This window comes from Chrysochloris asiatica, unplaced genomic scaffold (assembly GCF_000296735.1).
Source record: "Chrysochloris asiatica unplaced genomic scaffold, ChrAsi1.0 scaffold00105, whole genome shotgun sequence".
Taxonomy (NCBI): domain Eukaryota; kingdom Metazoa; phylum Chordata; class Mammalia; order Afrosoricida; family Chrysochloridae; genus Chrysochloris; species Chrysochloris asiatica.
In genome coordinates this window covers 10,851,347-10,872,636 of record NW_006408623.1, presented here as the reverse complement: position 1 = coordinate 10,872,636, position 21,290 = coordinate 10,851,347, and the positions used below count along the sequence as shown (strand labels likewise).

The 21,290-nt window shown below is 43.1% G+C and overlaps 1 protein-coding gene across 1 annotated transcript in view; it reads right to left on the bottom strand.

Moving 5' to 3' along the window:
• Nucleotides 1-15,813, bottom strand: part of LOC102834702 (olfactory receptor 13A1-like) — a 17,165-nt gene extending 1,352 nt beyond the window's left edge. The window contains exon 1 of the mRNA XM_006867504.1: nucleotides 14,888-15,813. Within this exon, the coding sequence (XP_006867566.1) occupies nucleotides 14,888-15,813 (926 nt within the window). The remainder of the gene's footprint in view (nucleotides 1-14,887) is intronic.
• Nucleotides 15,814-21,290: the final 5,477 nt, after the last annotated feature.

The following is a 21,290-nucleotide window of genomic DNA, read 5'->3' as shown; positions in this document are numbered from 1 at the left end:
TCTTAATGCCCAGGACTCAACCCTGGTCAATGTAAGTTCCAAGCTGGGTGTCTTGTCTCTGAATCACAGGAAGAAGAGCCTTAGCTGCAGATAGGGCACATAGGACTTCCCAATCCTGGGCCAACACAGCAACAAGGCAAGGAAGAGTCAGCTGCAGACTCACCTGTGCAGATGTTTCAGGCTCAGGCATTACTGTCCAGCCAGCCTCACACACTTTAGGCTGCTACTCAAGAATTTCCAGAAGCTCCATAAGGGAATATACGTAGCAACTAATCCGTAGGCAGGCACCCCAACCCTAGTTCAAAATCTATCCCATTTATACTGGGCTAGTAGAAATCCCATTCCTTCAGGGAGCACAAGATGTGTAGGGCTGAGGCAGTAGGAATGGGCACAAGCTGAGCCACAGCACAGTTCCATGAGCTCCCCACCAATGCAGAAACTCAATGTACACTGTCAGAGAGAAGCCATATTCACCAATATCAAGTATTCCTCTGCTGAGGTCATTTCAAACACTAGTGAGGTAAGGAGACCCAATGTCTAGATGTATTTGGTGTGGACTAAGGGTAACCCAGAGGCATAGTCCCCACCATTTTGCACCTTTTGAACACTTACCTCTTCACATGTAATGTAGACAGAAGATTACACACACAAAGTAATATATGCTCACTACTGTGTTCACGGAGCTTACAAATGGGAAAGTTCTGGCAATTCTGACCATTTCAACTGCTGGATGGTGAGTCCCCAAGGTCCTTCTGTGTGCCTGCACAAGACCAGGGGCAGCACAGCCCTCTCAGGTCAGCAGAACTAGAGAACCTTGAGGAGCAAGCTGAGGTTCACCCAAGGACTCTGTCTAAGAGGGTCCCTGCCATACCCCATCCAGTGGCCACATGCCATGTGACCCCCAAGCATCCACCAACATCGTATACATGTAGCAGTAATGCCCACACACTCTTCACTGGTCTTGACTCCCTAAAACTGAGATCCTCCTAGCTGCAGATCCACCTTCATGTCATGTCCACCAGAGATTCGGCCACTCCAACCATCTCACCTCCTAGCACCAGATTCACCAAGACTTGGTGGCTGGGCTCTGCTGAGTCAGTGACTTCCCTCCCACATTAGAGACTGCAACCTACTTTGTATATTAGGCACCCTGCTTGGTTCCCTCTTACCAGGAGATGAACTGCACAGATCAGTCAGCACAACCAGCAGATGTGCGGCAGGTCCCGACACTACAGTTTCAAACAGAAATAGCAAAAAACATGAGCAAAGCACATTTAAGGGATTTTTTTCACACAATAAAGTGTTGTTGTGGTGGTGATGTGCTGTCGAGTCAGTTCTGACCCATAGCAACCCTGTATAGGGTTTCCAAGGAGTAGCTGGTGAACTTGACCCACTGAACTTGCAGGTCAGAGTAAAAACAAAAGTGTCTTCAAACACATCAAGAGCAAATTTAGGACAGATAATCCAAAAGACCAGGGATAGACAGATGGCTACTACCACTATTATTACTGTTCACTACTAATACCAGCAATACATCCAATAATTTTTGTCTGAACATGCTGCCACATGTACATAGAAAATACATAACATCTTACTCAGGAGGGAAAGTAAGATGTGACCTGTGTCTAAAGGCCCATACTTGCTGCTCAGTGGCTCCTGTGTTTTGCTATGGGCCTTTAGCAGACACCTTATCTGGAGAGCTGCCCATGAAAGTAATTGCTCCACCTGGATGTAGTAGGCCCCACGGGGCACAGTCCGAGGCTGACTCAGTTCAATAGTCAGTGTTCTGAATGTAACTGGGAACTGGCAACCAATCTGACAGGTCTTTAGGGGATATCCTTGCCATGACAACTTAGATAAGAGCCTGTGTGAAACCAACCCTTGTGGAAAGATGGATTTCTGCTTAAACACTTTAGTTTTTAAAGCCCTGGGGACACAGTGGGTTAAGTACTTAGCACTAATTTTCAAGGTCAGAGGTTCAAACACAGAAGCTGCTTACAGGGAGAAAGATGGGGTATTCTGAGTCTGTAAAGACATAAAGCCTCAGAAACCCTATGGAACAGTTCTACTTTTTCTTTTAAAGCCACATTATAAGTTGGAATCTTGCTCACAGCAATGAGTTTAGTCGGCTTTTAGATTTCTACATCAGGACTCTTACATTGGTAGAAAAGTTGAACAGATGGTACATATACCCCCCAACCCAAGTTCCCCTGCTTTAAAGATCTTAGTAGGATGGTACATTTATCACAATAAATGGACCAATATTAATACATGATTACTAACTGAAGTTCATACTTCATCCACTTTCCCATAATGTCCTTTTCCTACCCACACAGAACCCCACCAGTGACCCAGTTTCATGTCTCCTGAGGCTCTTCTTCACTCTGACCCTGATGGGATTAAGGTCTCTCTGTTCCCCCATGAGCTCTACCAAAAATGAGCAAACAGACTTAGTTCCAGGAGAGATATACCTCACAACTATAGTAAAAGGTAGTGAAGCAGACTTGGGAAGGATTGTTTTTAAGGAGTTGTAGAAGATGTCTCTCTCTCCACTGTAGGAAGCACCAAGATTGGGGCATGCTCAGGAACAGCATCAGGAAAGCATCTGCCTTGGAAAGCATCTGCAGCTGTGTTTGGAAGCATGCAGAAAAGACCCTGAATGACTCACAGAGTCAATAAAAGGGAATCTAAGGCAGATGCTAGTGGAGAGTTACATGGAAGACAGAGGCAGAGGAAGTGGCGATTCTGCCAGACACAATACCAACCAGGACTATACTGGCAAACAAGTTGTATCATCTGCACATCTCAGGTTGTTAATGAGCATTAAGCCAATCATTTGCCAAGAGAAGATGGTACCACACAAAGCCAGGTATTTGCTGAAATATAGGAAAATAAAGGCTGCCATCTCCTCATGTCCCTTCCCAGTTTGTCTCCCAGGCTCAGGTACAGCTAAGCTCACACAACAGCAGGAATTCTCTGAGAACATAACCCTCTGCACATCCCAGTGTCTGACTCCACCCCTGATATCCTAACTTGCAAGGCGTGATGCACTGAACACAAGGTCCACAACTATGAGAGTCCCACAGACAGTGTCCACCTGGCAACATGTATGGGATGGCTTCATTCATAAACTGCATCTGGTCCAGCTCCATCCACTAAAGAAGTTTTCTTCTGGACTCCATGAACTGCAGGGATGATTTTCCATGACAGACCAATAACAGAGGAGGGGAGGGCCTCTCCACATACCCATCAATCTGATTTATTCCTTCCATCAGCAAACACTGTGTCCCAGATGGCAAAGACATTATTGTAGACACTAAGGACTAAAGGACAAAGAGGTGACAGATACCAACATAAATGCAAGATTTTTTTGGTGACAGAGGATGGAACCAAAGTGACATGTTTACATCTACATCTAAGCCTATCCCTGTAAGCTCCCTAAAAAACAAAAACAACAAAAAATGTTGGGAGCCACTTTGCCATGTCCAGGGAAGACGGACAATGGACTCTCTCTCTCTCTCTCTCTCTCTCTCTCTCTCTCTCTCTCGGTCCTGAGCAATGGAAAGAGAAGAATATGAGAGTCTCCAGGCATCAGAAATGGTCAGTCACTTTGGAGGATTTTTGGAGTCTCATGGCCTTCTGTGGTCTCTAAGTCAGTAACTGGTAGGCACTGTACTGAGGCTGTTGATATTTGTTGATGTATCACAGAACTTCTGGTAGGCATCGGGCCCAACATTGTAACAAGAGTGTATCATGCTGTACAGTGTGTTACATAATACCATTCATTCATTCTACCAGCCTAGCCACAGTTGGGTTGAATGAGACATGGAAATGAAAAAAATGCTCAAATCATCTGCCCACTCCTGTACCTTGTGAACATTTTTGGATGTAACCAAGTATCCAGTTGTCATAGTGGCACTTGCTGTATGGCATGAACCCAGGCCAGTTCATTAGCTTGAGCATTCTCTGGTGGAGTCAAAGTGCCAACATATGAAAAACAACACTATCTATGTCCTGTGTGAGAGCCCAAGTGTCCTTCCAGAGCGCCATTCCTTCCTAGCAATGAAACAAATGAAGAGAACATATAATGATGGTTCATTCGCCACTCTTGTTCTTCCCACTGTGCTCTCTGTAATGCCAGTCCTCTATACACTGCCCGGATTTCAATGCACAGGCCACTGACCAATGACAGAGAAAGGGAGGAGCTCTCCACATACCCATCAGTCTCATTGGTTCCTTCCATCAGCAATCACTGTGGCCCAAATGGCAAAGACATCACTGTAGACACTAAGGAGGAAAGGACAAAGAGGTAAGAGGTATCAACATAAATGAAAGATTTCTGGTGGCATAGGATGGAACCAAAGTAAGACTTCTACACCTACATCTAGCCTTATTCCAAAGGACCACACACACACAAAAAAAGGAACACCATCAGGAGTCAATATGCCATTTCCAGGGAAGCAGGACAATGGTGCTCTCATCACCTTGGTCCTGAGGCACTGGTAGGAGAAGATTATACGAGTCACCAGGCACCAGCAAGGGACAGTCACTTTCGGTAGAAGTTTGGAGACTCATGGCCTTCTGCGGCCTCTGTGTCAGTAACTGGTAGGCACTGGACCAAGTCTGTTGTTATTTTTTGATGCATCACAGAGCTTCTTGTAGGCATCAGGTCCAATGTTGTAACAAGTATGTGTCATGCCATACAGTTTGTTTCATGATACCACTCATTCATTCCACCAGCCTAGCCACAGTTGGGTTGTATGGCAGATGGAAATGCCAGACAATGCTCAAACCCTCTGCCCACTCCTGGACCTTTGCCCACTTTTTGATGTGCCTACTTGTCTGGGACCTGCCTCAACAGGGAAGTTTGGTTCACTAAGTAGGGAGATCTGGCGGTGAAAGAAATAGAGAAAGAATATACACAAAGACGCAATGAGAGAAAAAAGAAGACACTCCGAGACCAGAGTGGATGCAAAACTGGCAGGAAGACCCTGCATTGCAGGCAGCATGGCACTGCAGGCAGTAAATGCATGCAGCATTCAACTTTTATTTTTTCAGGGAGGGATTTTGCACAAAGGAAGAAGGTGATTATTCAGATAAGACAGGGTACAGAAATGAAATGTGATTAATCATTCAAAACAGGACACAATAATTTACAGGAACAAATTCTAAAATATACATTGCAGATTGTCTTAATGTTCTAACATTCTTAATTTTCCAAAAATTCAAGCAAACTGTTATAAATTACTTTTTAGGCTTAAATCACCTAAGGCAGTAACGTGAGGTTTCTCACGGCTAATTAACATACCTATAGCACTTAATCCCTAATGGGTAAAGGTGAAAACGATTTAAAAGGTCTGAAGGGAGTCAAGCTGTTTCAGCTACCTGGCTTAAGCTTTCAGGAGGAAGAACATCTAGGTTAATCGGTTTACACCTGGGGACAGTTTGAGGGGGATGCCACTATTATTCTTTAAACAATACTCCCAGAATTTACCAATCTACCTTGAGTGAATACCCTGGGCAGTTTCTCTCTCGAGCCTCCCTGCGTAATCCAAGCAAACCTGCTTTTGGAACTTTTACTGCCTCAGCTTTAGAAGGGGTTTTGGTTTTAATATTGTACATGGATATCAAGAGCTCATGTATTAAGTTAATATCAAACATAACTGAATAACTTGATAAAGAACAGTTTTGACATGATTGCCAGGTGGCCAGAGCTTGTTTCTCAGAGAGATTTGTTCCGAGGACCTTATGCACTGCCAACACAGTGGAGACATTAAGAGAGGCACATAAGAAACCATTTTCTCAGAAGCTACAATTACTGGAGTTAGAAGCATAGAATGAATAATAAGACCAACGAAAATTATACAGAGGTAGCCCACCAGTGAGTATGCAAAAAACAATGAACCCGGGACGTCAGGAGATCACTTCCTTTGGCCCTCAGGATGTCTCGCAATCTTGAGGAAGGCCTTCATGTTGGATTTTCATCCATGACACAGGGCCTCAGCATCTCAATGCTTGCGGTCACCAACACCTACTAAGCCACTTGTTCTATCGACACTTGCTTGAGCACATTCAGTCAGGCCAGTTCATCAGATTGAGTAATCCCCAGAGAAGAAAAAGGACAACATATGAAAAACAACACTGTCTATGTCCTTTGTGAGAACCCAAATGTCCTTCCAAAGGTCCATTCTCCAGAGAGTTTGTTGGTTCATTAGCCATTCTTGTTCTTGCCACTGATTTATCAATAATGTCAGCTCTTTATACACTGCCCAGCTTTCTGTGCACAGAACTATGGAGCTGTGCTTGTGCATCTGTAAATCCAATCAGACCTCAACTCAGCCCACTGGCTATTCTGCCATGTGTCCTAGCCTATCCAGATATCTTCCATGGCTGCTTGTATAACTACTTCAGTCCACCATGAGGGGTTACCTTTACCAGAGCCATCTGTGTACCAGACTTCCTCAGGAATATGTCCAATGCCTTCTCATATGTGACTGTCATGTGGAGGTGCTTCTATTATGGAAGGCTCATGCTTTCCAATACTGACATAGGTAACTGGTCCAAGAATCTGATGTAAGTAAACGCTCAACTTCTCTGTTAAAAATATGCATGCCTTGCCCTGGATATCCACAGACAAATGTAAAAACCTCCCCTAAAAGCCGAGACTGTAAATTCCAATAAGCCAAGTCCCCCCCCATCAAAAAAAAAAAAAAAAAAAAAGCTAAAGAGGATAGAGAGAAACACTGTAAACTGATGATATATAGCGGGGATAATAATCAATGTAATGAAACAAGCTATATGAATGGTTGAATGTGAAGCTGATGATGTGCCCTGTAAACTTTCACTCAATGCAAAATAAAAACATTTAATTAAAAAAAATATATATGCATGCCTTTTGGCCAATGTACTGTACTGAGCCATTCCCAACTGGGATTTAGAAAAGTCCTTGACCTACCCCTGTATGAGGTAGTGCATTCATACAGTTACAATGGCCCTTTGTGAGACATCGTCTACAAGCTGTACGTTATACACAGCACACAGTTGATTTTTCTAAAGGACTATATTGGGTGTCTGTAGCTTTCCATAGTTGAGACCAAAATCCTAAGGCAATGTATCGATGCTGATGCACTTTTCACAGGCCCCAATCATACCCTTCTGGGTAGCTGGTGACATCAAATGCACACAGATATGGCCTCAACAGCCAGCACCTGCTTTGCTGACACTTCATTCTCATTAAAGGAATGTTCCAGCTTGAGAGTCCAGTCCCAAATTCTTCCTTTATTTAATAGAGAGACCAGTCGCTGGAGAAGGATATCATGTTTGGTAGGGTGGAGGGTCAGAAAAAAAGAGGAAGACTCCCAACGAGATGGATTGGCCAATTGGCAGCATAGATGGACTCAAGTGTGGCAACAGTAGTGAGGTCGGCCCAGGATTGGGCAGTTTCGTTCTGCTGTGCATAAGGTCACTATGAGTCGGTACAGACTCGAGGACACATAGCAACAACAACAATAAGAGGGGGTGCAGAGTCAGTGCTGGACACCGACTAGAATAAAAGGACACGGCATCACCAGAAATGTTGGCATCTCCTTCATATATTCCTGGAATGGGTATACTTCCACTTTGTCAGTTAGAGCCTTAGGAACCAACGTTGTCTTACCCAACCATACAACACCCAAGAATTTGACAGATGATCCAGGGCCCTGCAGTTTGGCATCAATGATGACCCACCCTCTGGAACTCAGGTTTGAAACTAGCTGTGGTGCTACTTGTTGATACAAAAGCAGAGAATCACAGGTGAACATGACATCATCAATATCACGAAATAGGTGGATACATGGGAGCTTGTCCCACATTTCTAGGTCCTAAGCCACCAACTCATGAATTAAGGTGTACTCACCCCCAGGGTCTAATAAAGCTGACACAGTCTGTTGGTTTTGGGGAGACCAATGGATGGATAGCTCTACATGTGGCTTCTGGTCCCCCAATAGTCTCCAATCCAGGGCCCACATGGACTTGACCCAACCCCTTGTCAGGAGGGTAGGCATTGCACATACCAGGGGCACACTAGGAGCGGCAGGCCCTTGAGGATCTTTTCCTTCAACAAACTGTTGCTCAGGGCAGAGCTACTGCCACAGCTTCAGCAGCACCTCATTTGGCTGCCAGTGAATTTCATCTCAGGAAGGGTCAGTAGCACAAGTCTACCCACAATTGCTTCCTGGTGACCCATATCCTGCTCTCTATGTTTTCTATTTTACTTACTCTTCTCCAATCCCCCTTGCATTCTCTAAGACCTAGCATTCAGTCTGTAAAGCTTCACTGTCTCCCCCAGGTCAGCTACAGTCTGTGCAGCCTTGGACACTGGATGTACGACCATAGTGCTTAATACAGACACCGATGCTCCTGATCGTTGGTTAGAAGTTATTTGTAAACTTGCATCTTTCTGCCAGCTGTGAGCAGCTCATTTTCAGAGCCAAGATAATGTTCTGCATATACAGTGTGTGTAATTCCCAGCTCATTAATCACTTCCTGCAGTTCCTCCAAAGCTGTCTAGGACATAGGAAAGGTCTGGATGTCTCCCTCATTCAGCCAGCCAACGTTAGAGGCAACTCTAATCCTAACGCAAAGATACTTCCTGGGCCTCACTCACTGAAGCATACAACAATTTCTCAGTGTGGGTAGGTGGTTACAGAGGCAAACTTAGACAATTTAAGGCCAGAGAGAAAGATGCCCTCCACCCCATTTCTACAGGAAAGGGGAACAAGTCATAACAGACTCCCTCACCATCATCTAATCGAATTACATAATCTCAGAAACAGTGTGGTTCTATATAGTGATGTGCTGCCATTGCTCAGGGGCCAGCAAATCGGTGGGATCCTCACCAGCTTGATGGGGTTGCTCTTCTTAACCTTGGTAACTAAGACTGATCCTATTTCTAGGTGGGGAACTTCTATTTCCTCCCACCAATCCCTGGAATCCCAATCTGCCTTCCCTGATTACAGGAGGGTTGTACCCACTGAATGGGTAGGAGCTACCCTTTCACATTGCCTGGGCAACAAACCAGGGTTTCTTTGGCACAACCTGATGTTTGAAGGAGGGTGGACATAGCCTCAGAGGTACTGTCTGCACTACCCATGCCTCTCTCTACAAATGCATCTTTCAACCTTCAGGCACCCAGTTCAGTAGTTCCTTACACAGTATATGGGAAGGACCAGGCTACTGAGAAAACTAGCCCCTAGTGTTTGTCTGAGACTCGCAGACCCCAATTCCCTGTAGGTGTCTTATCAATCCTTGCAACACTTTGGCAAGTCCCAGAACTCACATACTCATCCCCATGGCTCTAGCAACTGTGTCATGGGGCCACACTTGAAGTCCAATGGCCATTCTGGGATTACCCTATAGAATTCTTTTTCCTTCCCATCTTGTTTTGAAAGTTATGTTTTGGTGTTTGTGGGTTTTGTTTTTGTTTGGGGGGTGGTTTATTTCTCCTGGCTGACTCAGTAATTTCTGAAGTTCAGACCCAGAAGGAAAAAGCCTTCTGCATACGTAGTTGACAGGAGACCAAAAATCCTACCTGAATCCTGTCCTAGCAACAAATTTAGGGGCTCTGATACATGGCACAAATATACTATCAAGCATAAGTAAAAACGTACAAATAGAAGAAGACAAAATAGATGACTGGGAACTCCTAATAATTAGACAATTATATGTATCAAATATTTCACCACATAGATAAAAAGATAGTCCACAGATTAGAAATAAAAATTTGCAATGACATATCAGGTAAAGAACTAATCTCTATATTTCATATAAAACCACAACACAAGAAAAAGACAAGTCAGTTTAAAATAGGCACAAAACATGCACAGACACTTCACAGTAAAAGACACTCACGTGACCATCAAACATGAGGAAATGCTCAGGGTCACTATCCATTGTTGATGTTGTTGTTAAGTGCCATCAAGTCGATTCCGACCCATAGCAACCCTGTATTGGGTTTTCAAGGAATAGCTAGTGAATTTGAACCACGAACCTTGCAGTTCAAATGACTTTGAAGGCTGATTTAATAACCTACAACACCACACCAGGACTCCCACTATCCATTAGAGACATGGCTCTTGTTTCTTGGGAGTATATACCAAGTAGAGAGATTACTGGTCCATTATAGACATGTAAATCAAAATAATAATGAGATTTGCTCTCACATCAGATTGAATAGCAAAGTTAACAAACAAATAAAATAAAAACAGAAAATGCAGGCAAAGATGTGGAAAGACTGGGGCATTCCTACATCACTTGTGTGACCATAAATGATTCAACCACAGTGGAAAACAGTACAGCAATTCCTCACAATGATGGAAACAGTAATGCATTATGGGCCAAAAATCCCTCTACTTGATATATACACCCACAAGAAACAAGAACCATGACACAAGTGGATATGTGCACACTCATGTCTGTCACAGCATTATTCACAATAGGCAAAAGATGAAGACAGCCTAAATGTCCAGCAACACAAGAAAGGATAAACAAACTTTGCTACGTACACACAATGGAATACTACTAACCACCAAAAAATAACGATGAAACTGTGAAATACCTCATAACATGGATGAACCTGGAAGACATTATGCTGACTCAAATTAGTCAATGATTAAAGGACAAAGAAGAAGGTATACACAAAATCACTGTACAAAAAAGATGGCAAGTGTTCAACCATTTCAAGAAGTAGCTTATGATCAAGAACCAATAGTGCTGAACGAAGAAGTCCAAGCTGCCTGGATGTATTAGTAAATAAAAAATACTCCACTAATTGGAGACTACTATAAATTGAGATTTTGAAATTTGATAAACGGTTTTAGAAACAAGAGAGCACAATCATGTTGCCAAAACCTACCTAGAGCTTGTGTAGACAAAGGTGTAATTTATTTATTTTTTGTTGTTTCTTCCGTGTTTTTCTAACCAATGTAAACCAGAGGGATTCTCATGCTCTCCAAGTGATGGAAGCCACTTGTAGGGTGTAGGCCAGGGAGATTGTAGACTAAGGGGGGAACGATATACAATAACCCCATTTGAGTAGGCTTTGATCCAAATCTGCAAAGTCGACCCTCACCTGTTCTAGACATGTTCCCACTAGGAGAGGGGGCCGAATGTATACATGGGGTAGAGAAGGGAAAAAAAAAAAAAAAAAAGTGCCATATGATCAACAACACATGGTACCAAATGAAGAAGTCCAAGGCATTGGTGAAAAATGAGGAACCATTAACTGACAATACACTGAAATATTTCAACAAACCAATGCAACACTGGGAACTACACCAATTAAATGTGGAAAACAGCTGCCTGGACAAGCGATTCAGAGATCCATATGTGCTCCCATTCCAAAGTGAGGTGATCCAGCAGAATGTGGTAATCTCCTAAAAACATCATTAATTTCACATGCAAGAAAAATTTTGCTCAAGAATGGCTTCAATAGCACATCAACAGGAAACTGCCAGAAATTCAAACCAGATTCACAAGAGGATATGATATCAGGGATATTATTACTGATGTCAAATGGATCAGGATGAAAACAGACAATAACAGAAAGATATTTACCTGAGCTGTATTGATTATACAAAGGATTTTGAATGTGTGAATGATGACAAGCTATGGATAACATTGCAAAAATGAGTATTGCAGAACACTAAATTGTCCTGATAAGGAACTTGTACATAGACCACGATGCAGTCATTCTAAGAGAACAAGGGATGTTGAAGGGTTCAAAATCAGGAAAGGTGTGTGCCAAGGTTGTATTATTTCGCCATTCTCATTTGATCTGTGTGCAGAACAAAAACTGAATCATATGGAGAAGAAAGTAGTATCAGAATTGAAGGAAGACTCATTAATAACAGTGATATGCATTGTTGAACTTTGCTTGTTGAAAGTGAAAAGGGCTTAAAGGACCTACTATTAAAGATCAAAGATCTCAGCCTTAAGTATGAATTGCACCTTAATGTAAAGATAAAAATATTCTAACAACTGCACCAATGAATGGCATCATTTTAAATGGGAAAAAAAAAATTGAAATTTTCAAAGATTTCATTGTGCTTATATCTCAAACAACATGCATGGAAGCAGCAGTCAAGAAATCAAATGACATTTTACATTAGGCAAATCTGCTACATAAGACCTCTTTGAAGTGTTCAAGGGCAACGTTACTGGAGGCATATTTTCCAGAATCACAGAAACATGCTAGACACCACAGAAAGAGAAACTGACAAACAAGTGGTGTATGCAAATGTTTAGAGAAATTTTATTTGTAGTAGACAATTGCTAAAAACAACAAATATGTCCATAAACAGACAAATTGATAAGTAAAATGTGACATTGCAGTTTTGAGCAACAGAATATTAATCATAGCTACAAAGAGTTGAACAACTGATAAATACAACATGACAGAATCTCAAGAATAACATGCAAAGGGAGAGAAGAGAAGTCAGACACAAATTAATGAATGCTTATATTCATTATTTTTATATGAAATTCTAGATCATGTGAAACTGATATTTGGTGGAAAAAATCAGAAGAGTGATTCCACTGAGAGGTGAGGTAAGGGATTACAGGAAAGCACAGGAGGGAAATTTATGGGATGATTATCATTTATTATATCTTGATAGAGGTTTGAGTTACATCTGTATGCTTTTGTCAAAACCAAGCCAAAGTACACCTGTATTTACGTATTCCTTGTTTGAAAAGTTTACTTCAAAGGTAAAAAAAAAGAAAAATGGATGAATGTTGAACTCTAATAAATTATAGGCATGCTGATATACCTATGAAGTGTAATGATCCTTGAAAAATGCTTTGAAATGCAGAAAACATAAGATGGATAACTGGATGAAAAGATGAATAACAATGCAGTATCAAATTAACAGAATAAAATAGACAATGCGTACAAAGGTGTTCACTGTAAATTCTTACAACTTATATGTGCAATGTGACATTCTATACTTTTTAAACCTTGCAAAATAAACCCTACACACAAGGCTGAACCAATCCTGGTGGTCAAGATTAGCAGTAGATGTAGGTAGACCAGTAACAAGGCATCATGATAGCCAGCAGAAACCCTAAATCAGCATGTGTAAGTGTTAGAAGTGAAAGAAGAAAAGGATGTGATGATGTTCAAGTTAAATAACTGAATTTAGAGATTGTCTAAATACAGAAGCTAAGAAAGAATATCAAGACTTTTTCAATAACTGACTCTTGCAACTAGGTGGTATTGAGGAAACTGAAGGTCTACATGACCTCCCTGAAAGATTTCCAAAAATCTACAACAGCTTCTTGACCAGTGTAATCAGTTGTAGAGGGTAAGGTCTGGACTATAGAATAAATCTGGGATTTAAGTGTGGTTCTGTAGAACAAGCACTAAACTATAAAACTCAATATTGGCACGTCAAGCCCACCAGTGCATGATTCTCAGAAAACCTATACCAGTTCTCCATGAGTTGGAACCAACTTAAAGACAACAAAAACAGTGCTAGCTGGGCAGTTTTATAAATGGGTCCAGGGTTAGGTTTGGACTATAGCTATAAATTTACACATCACTGTCAAAGATTGATAATAAATGCAGCCAGGGAACAGATAAAATTAGTGAGAGAAAAAAAGATAGACTTAGTCAATGAAGACTATCAACATTCAGAAGCTAGAAACAATATGATCCATGATCATAGTAGAAAGGAAACTGAGGAAGAACTGAACCCATACAAACAATGTTTAATAAAATTTGTAAAACTAAAGACAAAAGACAACTCTTACTCTAGACTCATTGAGGGAGAGGGGCTGAGTGTTGGTGGCTGGGGGCAGGCTTGCAGGGTATGCCCTTTGATTGTTTGAAGGGTTATATATTCCTGAGTGCTTCAGCATACACCCAAAAATAAAAAATAAAACACTACAGGGAATGGAAGCAAGTGCTGTGGATTGATGTGCATGGAGGGGGTTGTAATCATTGGAATGAAACAAAAAACAATAGGATGAATGTAAATCTTATGTTCTCCCATGTAAACTATCTCTCATTCACAATAAAAGCTTTAAGAAAAATAAGAAATACAGTTAAAAAAAAAAAAAAAAAGACAACAATTTCCTGCTATGGTACAGATTCCAGGTAAAGAATGAGGATACCTTTTGTTGTTGTTGTTGTTGTTAAGTGCCGTCGAGTCGGTTCCGACCCATAGCGACCCTGTACAGGGTTTCCGAGGGTGTAAATCTTTACGGGAGTAGAAAGCCTCATCTTTCTCCCGCGGAGCGGCTGGTAGTTTCGAACCGCTGACCTTAAGATTCGCAGCCCGATTCGTAACCACTACGCTACCAGAGCTAAAAAATAGAACTGTGCCTCTATTCTGCTGGTCTTGCTAGTGAAGACTGGGTGTCACATGTCTTTGTCTCTCATACATGCCAGGTTCAATAACTTTCTCTTATGATGAGGAGCAACCACTCCTTAGTCTCCAAGAGTAACACCAAAAAAACTAGGTCTAGGTGAGGTCTTTGCAACAGCGTTTGAAGAATTCCCCACATTGGAGTTCACAAAGTAATGTGTTCAGAGGGCGTCATGGCCAAACATTAACTCCACCCTAAACGGGGTGACAGGACACCCTCTACATAAAGCCTTGATGTTGGGTGACAAACCCCCTCACTCACAGTAGCCAGGGTCAGGACAACAGAATCAGGAATGAGTAAAGGTCCAGGTAAATCACTGAGCAGATGACAGAGGGGAAGCTTGTTTTTTGCAAATCCATCACATTAGCCATTAGTTACCTTCTTGTCCATTGCCTCTTGCTTCTCATTATCAATGTCATATTTGCAAATTAACTAAATAGACACTAGCATAATTCATGTGTCCACACTCTTTGCTCACCGGGAGGCAGGGGCCAGTTTCTGGAGGGCAGCTTTCACATCCTTGTTTCTCAACGTGTAGATGAGTGGGTTCACAGCAGGGCTGACTGCTGTGTACATCACAGTCACCACCTTGCCATTCTCCATTGAGGAACCAGAGCCAGGAAGGAAGTAGGTGTAAATGACAGTGGAGTAGTACAAGGTGACAACCAGGAGGTGGGAGGAGCAGGTAGAGAAGGCTCGGCGCTTGCCAGAAGCTGAGCGGATGCGGAGGATGCTGGCCACGATGTAACCGTAGGAGCCCAGTGTGAGAAAGAAGTTGATCACACCAAAGTAGACATCAGCAATGATAATCATGACATTGTTTAGTTTTGTGGAGCTACAAGACAGCAGCAGCAGTGAGGGGGCTTCACACATGAAGTGGGGGATGTGGTTGGGGCCACAGAAGGTCAGCTTTGCAATGAGGCCTGTGTGCACTGATGAGTTGATGGCACTGAATGTCCACACAGCTACAGCTAACATTACACACACTGGCCAACTCATGATGGTGCCATACCGCAGTGGCTGGCAGATGGCCACATAGCGATCAAATGCCATGGCTGTGAGCAACAACAGCTCTGCACCAAGGGACCAGATCAGGAAGAAGATTTGGGTCAGGCAGCCCTGATAGGAGATGGTGTCCACCTGGACCAGCAAGCTCTCCAGAAGCTTGGGAAGAACAGTGGTTGTGCAGATGATGTCCAAAATGGCCAGGTTGACAAGGAAGAAGTACATGGGGGTGTGCAGACCTGGGCTCAGTGTGATGAGTGTGATGATGAGGCTGTTTCCTGCAAGGGCTATCAGGTAGAGGAGGAGGAAAAGGACCGAGAGCAGGGCCCGAACCTGTGGGTCATCTGAGAAGTCTTGCAGAATGAACTCCACTACAACCGTTTGGTTGCCTACTGACATCTGGATGAATCTCTTGGGTCCCTGGTTACAAAGGGGCATAAAACGATGAGTATCATGGTCTTTGATCAAGGCCCACATCACAACCCACCAGGACTTGTTGGCATCTTCACCAAGAAAGCACACAACTAAGGCATCAATGTGTCTCTATATCCTGGGGTAGTCAGGGAATTACCGCTCACCCTGGACTCTTATAGGCAGCCCCACATGGTCCTGATGATACCCCTTCCACACAGCTTTCTCCATTTATAAGTAGAATGTCTGTCCCCAGCATCACACCGATAGTTACACAGTGAGGAAAGAATGAGCCTGTATTAACTTACACTTAGAACATAGCCTTCCTGATCTGGAGACCTACAAGTCTAGTCTGTGTCTTAATGCCCAGGACTCAACCCTGGTCAATGTAAGTTCCAAGCTGGGTGTCTTGTTTCTACATCCCAGGAGAAAAAAAAAAAAAAAACCTTGCTTTCAGCTGGGGCACCTATGACTTCACGCTCTTGGACCAATACAGTTACAGGCAAGGAGGGAGTATCAGAGTCAGCTGCAGACTCACCTGTGCAGATGGTTCCAGCACAGGCATTACTGTCCAGTCAGCCTCGCACACTTTAGGCTACTACCTAAGAATTTCCAGACTCATAAAGGAATGTCCATAGCAACTGACCTGTATCATTAACCCAAACCTAGTTCAAAATCTATCCCATTCCTCCTGGGTTAGTAGAAATCCCATTCCTTCAGGGAATGCAAGGATGTGTAAGGCTGCAGGCAGAGGGAAAGGGCACAAGCTGAGCCACAGCACAGTTCCATGAGCTCCCCATCAACAAAGAAACCCAATGTACACTCTCAGAGAGAAGCCAGATTCACCAATATCAAGTGTTCTTCTGCTGAGGTCATTACAAACACCAGTGAGGTAAGAAGAGCCAATGTCTAGATGCATTTGGAGTAGACTGAGGGAAACCCAGAGGCATAGTCCCCACCATTTGCACCTTTTGAACACTTACCTCCTTCACATGTAATGTAGACAGAAGATTACACACACAAAATAATATATGCTCACTACTGTGTTCACGGAGCTTAAGAATGGGAAAGTACTGGCAATTCTGATCATTTGAACTGCTGGATGGTGACTCCCCAAGTTCCTTCTGTGTGCCTGCATAAGACCAGGAACAGCACAGCACTCTCAGGTCAGCAGAACTAGAGAACCTTGAGGATCAAGCTGAGGTTCACCCAAGGACTCTGTCTAAGAGGGTCCCTGCCATACCCCATTCAGTGGCCACATGCCATGTGACCCCCAAGCATCCACCAACATCCTATACATGTAGCAGTGATGCCCACACACTCTTCACTGGTCTCAACTCCCTAAAACTGAAATCCATCTACATGCAGATCCACATTCATGTCCACCAGAGACTTGGCCATTCCAACCATCTCACCTCCTGCACAAGATTCACAGAAGACTTGGTGGCAGGTCACTGCTTAGTCAGTGACTTCTATCCCACATTAGAGACTACAACATACTTTGGAGGTTAGGCACCCGGTTTGGTTCCCATCTTACCAGAAGATGAACTGCACAGATTAGTCAGCACAACCAGCAGATGTGTGGCAGGTCCCGACACTTTAGTTTCAAACTGAAATAGCAAAAGACATGAACAAAGTACATTTAGGGGATTTGTTTCCACAATAAAATAGGTCAGAACAAAAACAAAAAGCGTCTTCAAACACATCAAGAGCAAATTTAGGACAGAATCCAAAAGACGAGGGATAGAGAGATAGACAGATGGCTACTGCCACTAATACTGCTGTTCACTACTAATACCAGGAATACATCCAATAATTTTTGTCTGAACATGATGCCACATATACATGGAAAATACATAACATCTTACTCAGGAGGGAAAGTGAGATGTGACCTGTGTCTAAAGGCCCATACTTGCTGCTCGGTTGCTCCTGTGTTTTGTTATGGGCCTTTAAACAGTGGCCATGGCCTCCAGCAGACACCTCATCTGGAGAGCTGCCCATGAGAGTAATTACTCCACCTGGACGTAGTAGGCCCCACGGGGCACAGTCCGAGGCTGACTCAGTTCAATGGTCAGAGTTCTCAATGTGACTGGGGACTGCCAACCAATCTGACAGGTCTTCAGGGGATATCCTTGCCATGACAATTTAGATAAGAGCCTGTGTGAAACCAACCCTTGTGGAAAGATGGATTTCTGCTTAAACACTTTGGTTTTTAAAGCCCTGAGGGCACAGTGAGTTAAGCACTGGGCACTAACTATCAAGGTCAGAAGTTCAAACACAGAAGCTGCTTACAGGGAGGAAGATGGGGTATTCTGAGTCTGTAAAGCCATATAAAGCCTCTGAAACCATACAGAGAAGTTCCGTTTTTAAAGTCATTGTAAGTTCGACTCTTTCCAACAGCAATGGGTTTAGTAGGATTTTGGATTTCCACATAAGAACTCTTAGATTGGTAGAAAAGTTGAGCAGATGGTACACATACCTCCCAAACCAAGTTCCCCTGCTTTAAAGATCTTACAGTACAATGGTACATTTGTCACAATAAATGGACCGATATTGATACATGATTACTAACTGAAGTCCACACTTCATCCACTTTCCCCTAATGTCCATTACCCAACCACACAGAACCCCACCAGTTGCCAAGTTACATGTCATGTCTCCTGAGGCTCTTCTTGACTCTGATCCTGTTGGGATTAAGGCCTCTCTTTGTCACCAAAATTGAGCAAAGTAAACTTTGTTCCAGGAGAGACATGTCTCATAACTATAGTAAAAGGACAGAAATACCCTTGGGAAGGATTATTTTCAAGAAGTTGCAGAAGATGCCCATCTCTCCACTGTAGTAAGCACCAAGTTTGGGGCAAGCTCTGGCCACAGTCCCTGGTTCTTTGGAACAGGAGCCTTGGAAGGCATCTGCAGCTGTGTTTGGGAGCACACAGAAAAGACCCTGATTGAATCACAAGGTCACAGAAGGGGAGAGCCAAGGCAGATGCTGGTGGAAAGTCACATGGAAGACAGAGCCAGAGGAAGTGAGGATTCTGCCAGATGCATTACCATGCCAGGATTACTACTGGCAAACAAGGTTGTATAATCTGCATATCTCAGGTTGTTAATGAACATTCAGCCAATCATTTACCAAGACAAGATGGTACCCCACAAAGCCACGTATTTGCTGAATTATAGAAAAATAAAGGCAGCCCTGTCCTCATGTCCCTCCCCAGTCTGTCTCCCAGGTTCAGGCACAGCTAAGTTCACACAGCAGAAGGGAATCTCTGAGAACATAGCTCTCTGCACATCCCAGTGTCTGACTCCACCTCTGAAATCCTAACTTGAAAGACCCGATGCACTGAACACAAGCTCCGCTACTCTGAGAGTCCACACAAACAGTGCACACCTGGCAGCATGTATGGGATGACTTCATTCATAAACTGTATCTGGTCCAGCTCCATCCACTAAGGAAGTTCTGTCCTGGACTCGATGGAGCCTTCTCTTCTTCTGTCCCTGGATCCTTTCAAGCTCTCCCCAAATTCTAATCCTACCTATAAATATTATTCAGAGTCAAAAAAATATATATTGAACCAATTTGAAGCTTTTGTTTCACCTCAATTGGAGTTGTCAAGGATTTTATTTTCCTTGGATCCTCAATCAGCACTCATGGAAACATAAGTCAAGAGATCAAAGGATTCTCAGTTCCTGATTGGAAAACCTAAGTGTTTAAGATTCAAACCCAGAAGACGAAACCTTTCTGTGTACAAAGTTGCTGAGACACTGTAAAAATGACCATAATATTCTGAGAGACATAAGTTTATTACAGTGAAAGAAATAAAAGAGAGATGGTTTACCAACAAGGAAACTTGCTAACAGGACATGACAGCTGTCTCCAGTGGTGGCTTGATGGACATTGAAGTTTTTCAACAGGAGAGGACTTGAGGGTCACTTTTTATAAACAAGTCTTATTTTCCAGGCAGAGGGAGTGGGTTGTATGGGGACAGTCTTATCTCCAATCAAGGTAAAAATAGAAAACAGCCTGGCTCTAGCTATCTGCTACTCCTTAATAGACACGTGACCAAACTATGGGAACACAGGTATGATAGGTCAGGGATATAGAATGGACAAGAGGGGAAAGGAGAGAAAAGTTAAAAGATCACTTCTCCTGGGTTGCCATGAGTGTGGCCATTTAGGAGCATTCGGCTTCTGTTCCTACACTCCACCCCATTGTCCCTAATGGCCCTGACAATCTTAACACCAATTGTCCACACAATCCTTCAGACCTGGGCTTTAGAGAATTGTAACCAAAGGCCCCAGCAACAATATATACTACAACAAAGCACCAATCCTGGGCACAAGATCTTCATGATATATAGCTGGGTTAGACTCCATGAAGCCCAGGGGTGATTTTCCATGATAGGCCAATGACAGAGGTAGGGAGCTCTCCACATACCCATCAACCCGATTTATTCCTTCCATTAGCAAACACTGTGACCCAGGTGGCAAAGACATTATTGTAGACACTAATGACTAAAGGACAAAGAGGTGACAGGTAACAACATAAATGCAAGATTTTTTGGTGGCAGAGGTTGGAAACAAAATGACACTTTTACACCTACATCTAAGCTTATCCCCGTAGGCCACCCCAAAAAAAAAAAAAACATTGGGAGCCACTTTGCCATTTCCAGGGAAGCAGGACAATGGAGCTTTCCTGGGCTAAGTCCTGAGCAATGGAAAGAGAAGAATATGAGAGTCTCCAGGCATCAGAAATGGTCAGTCACTTTGGGGGATTTTTGGAGTCTCTAACTCAGTACATGATTGACAATAGACTGAGGCTGTTGATATTTGTTGATGCATCACAGAAGTTCTGGTAGGCATCAGGTTCAACGTTGTAACAAGCGTGTGTCATGCCGTACGGTTTGTTACATAATACCATTCATTCATTCTACCAACCAAACCACAGTCAGGTTGTATGGGAAATGAAAGTGCCAAAAAATGCTCAAATAATCTGCCCACTCCTGCACCTTTATAACATTTTTGGATGTGACCACGTATCCAGTTGTCATAGTGGCACTTGCTGTATGACATGAAGCCAGGCCAGTTCATTAACTTGAGCATTCTCTGGTGGAGTCAAAGAGCCAACATATGAAAAACAACTCTGTCCTGTGTGAGAGTCCAAGTGTCCTTCCGGAACTCCATTCCTGGCAATGAATCAAATGAAAAGAACATATAATGATGGTTCATTCGCCACTCTTGTTCTTCCCACTGTGCTCTCCATAATGCCAGTCCTATATACACTGCCCGGCTTTCAATGCACAGGCCACTGACCAATGACAGAGAAAGGGAGGAGCTCTCCACATACCCATCAGTCTCATTGGTTTCTTCCATCAGCAATCACTGTGGCCCAAATGGCAAAGACATCACTGTAGACACTAAGGATGAAAGGACAAAGAGGTAAGAGATATCAACATAAATGAAAG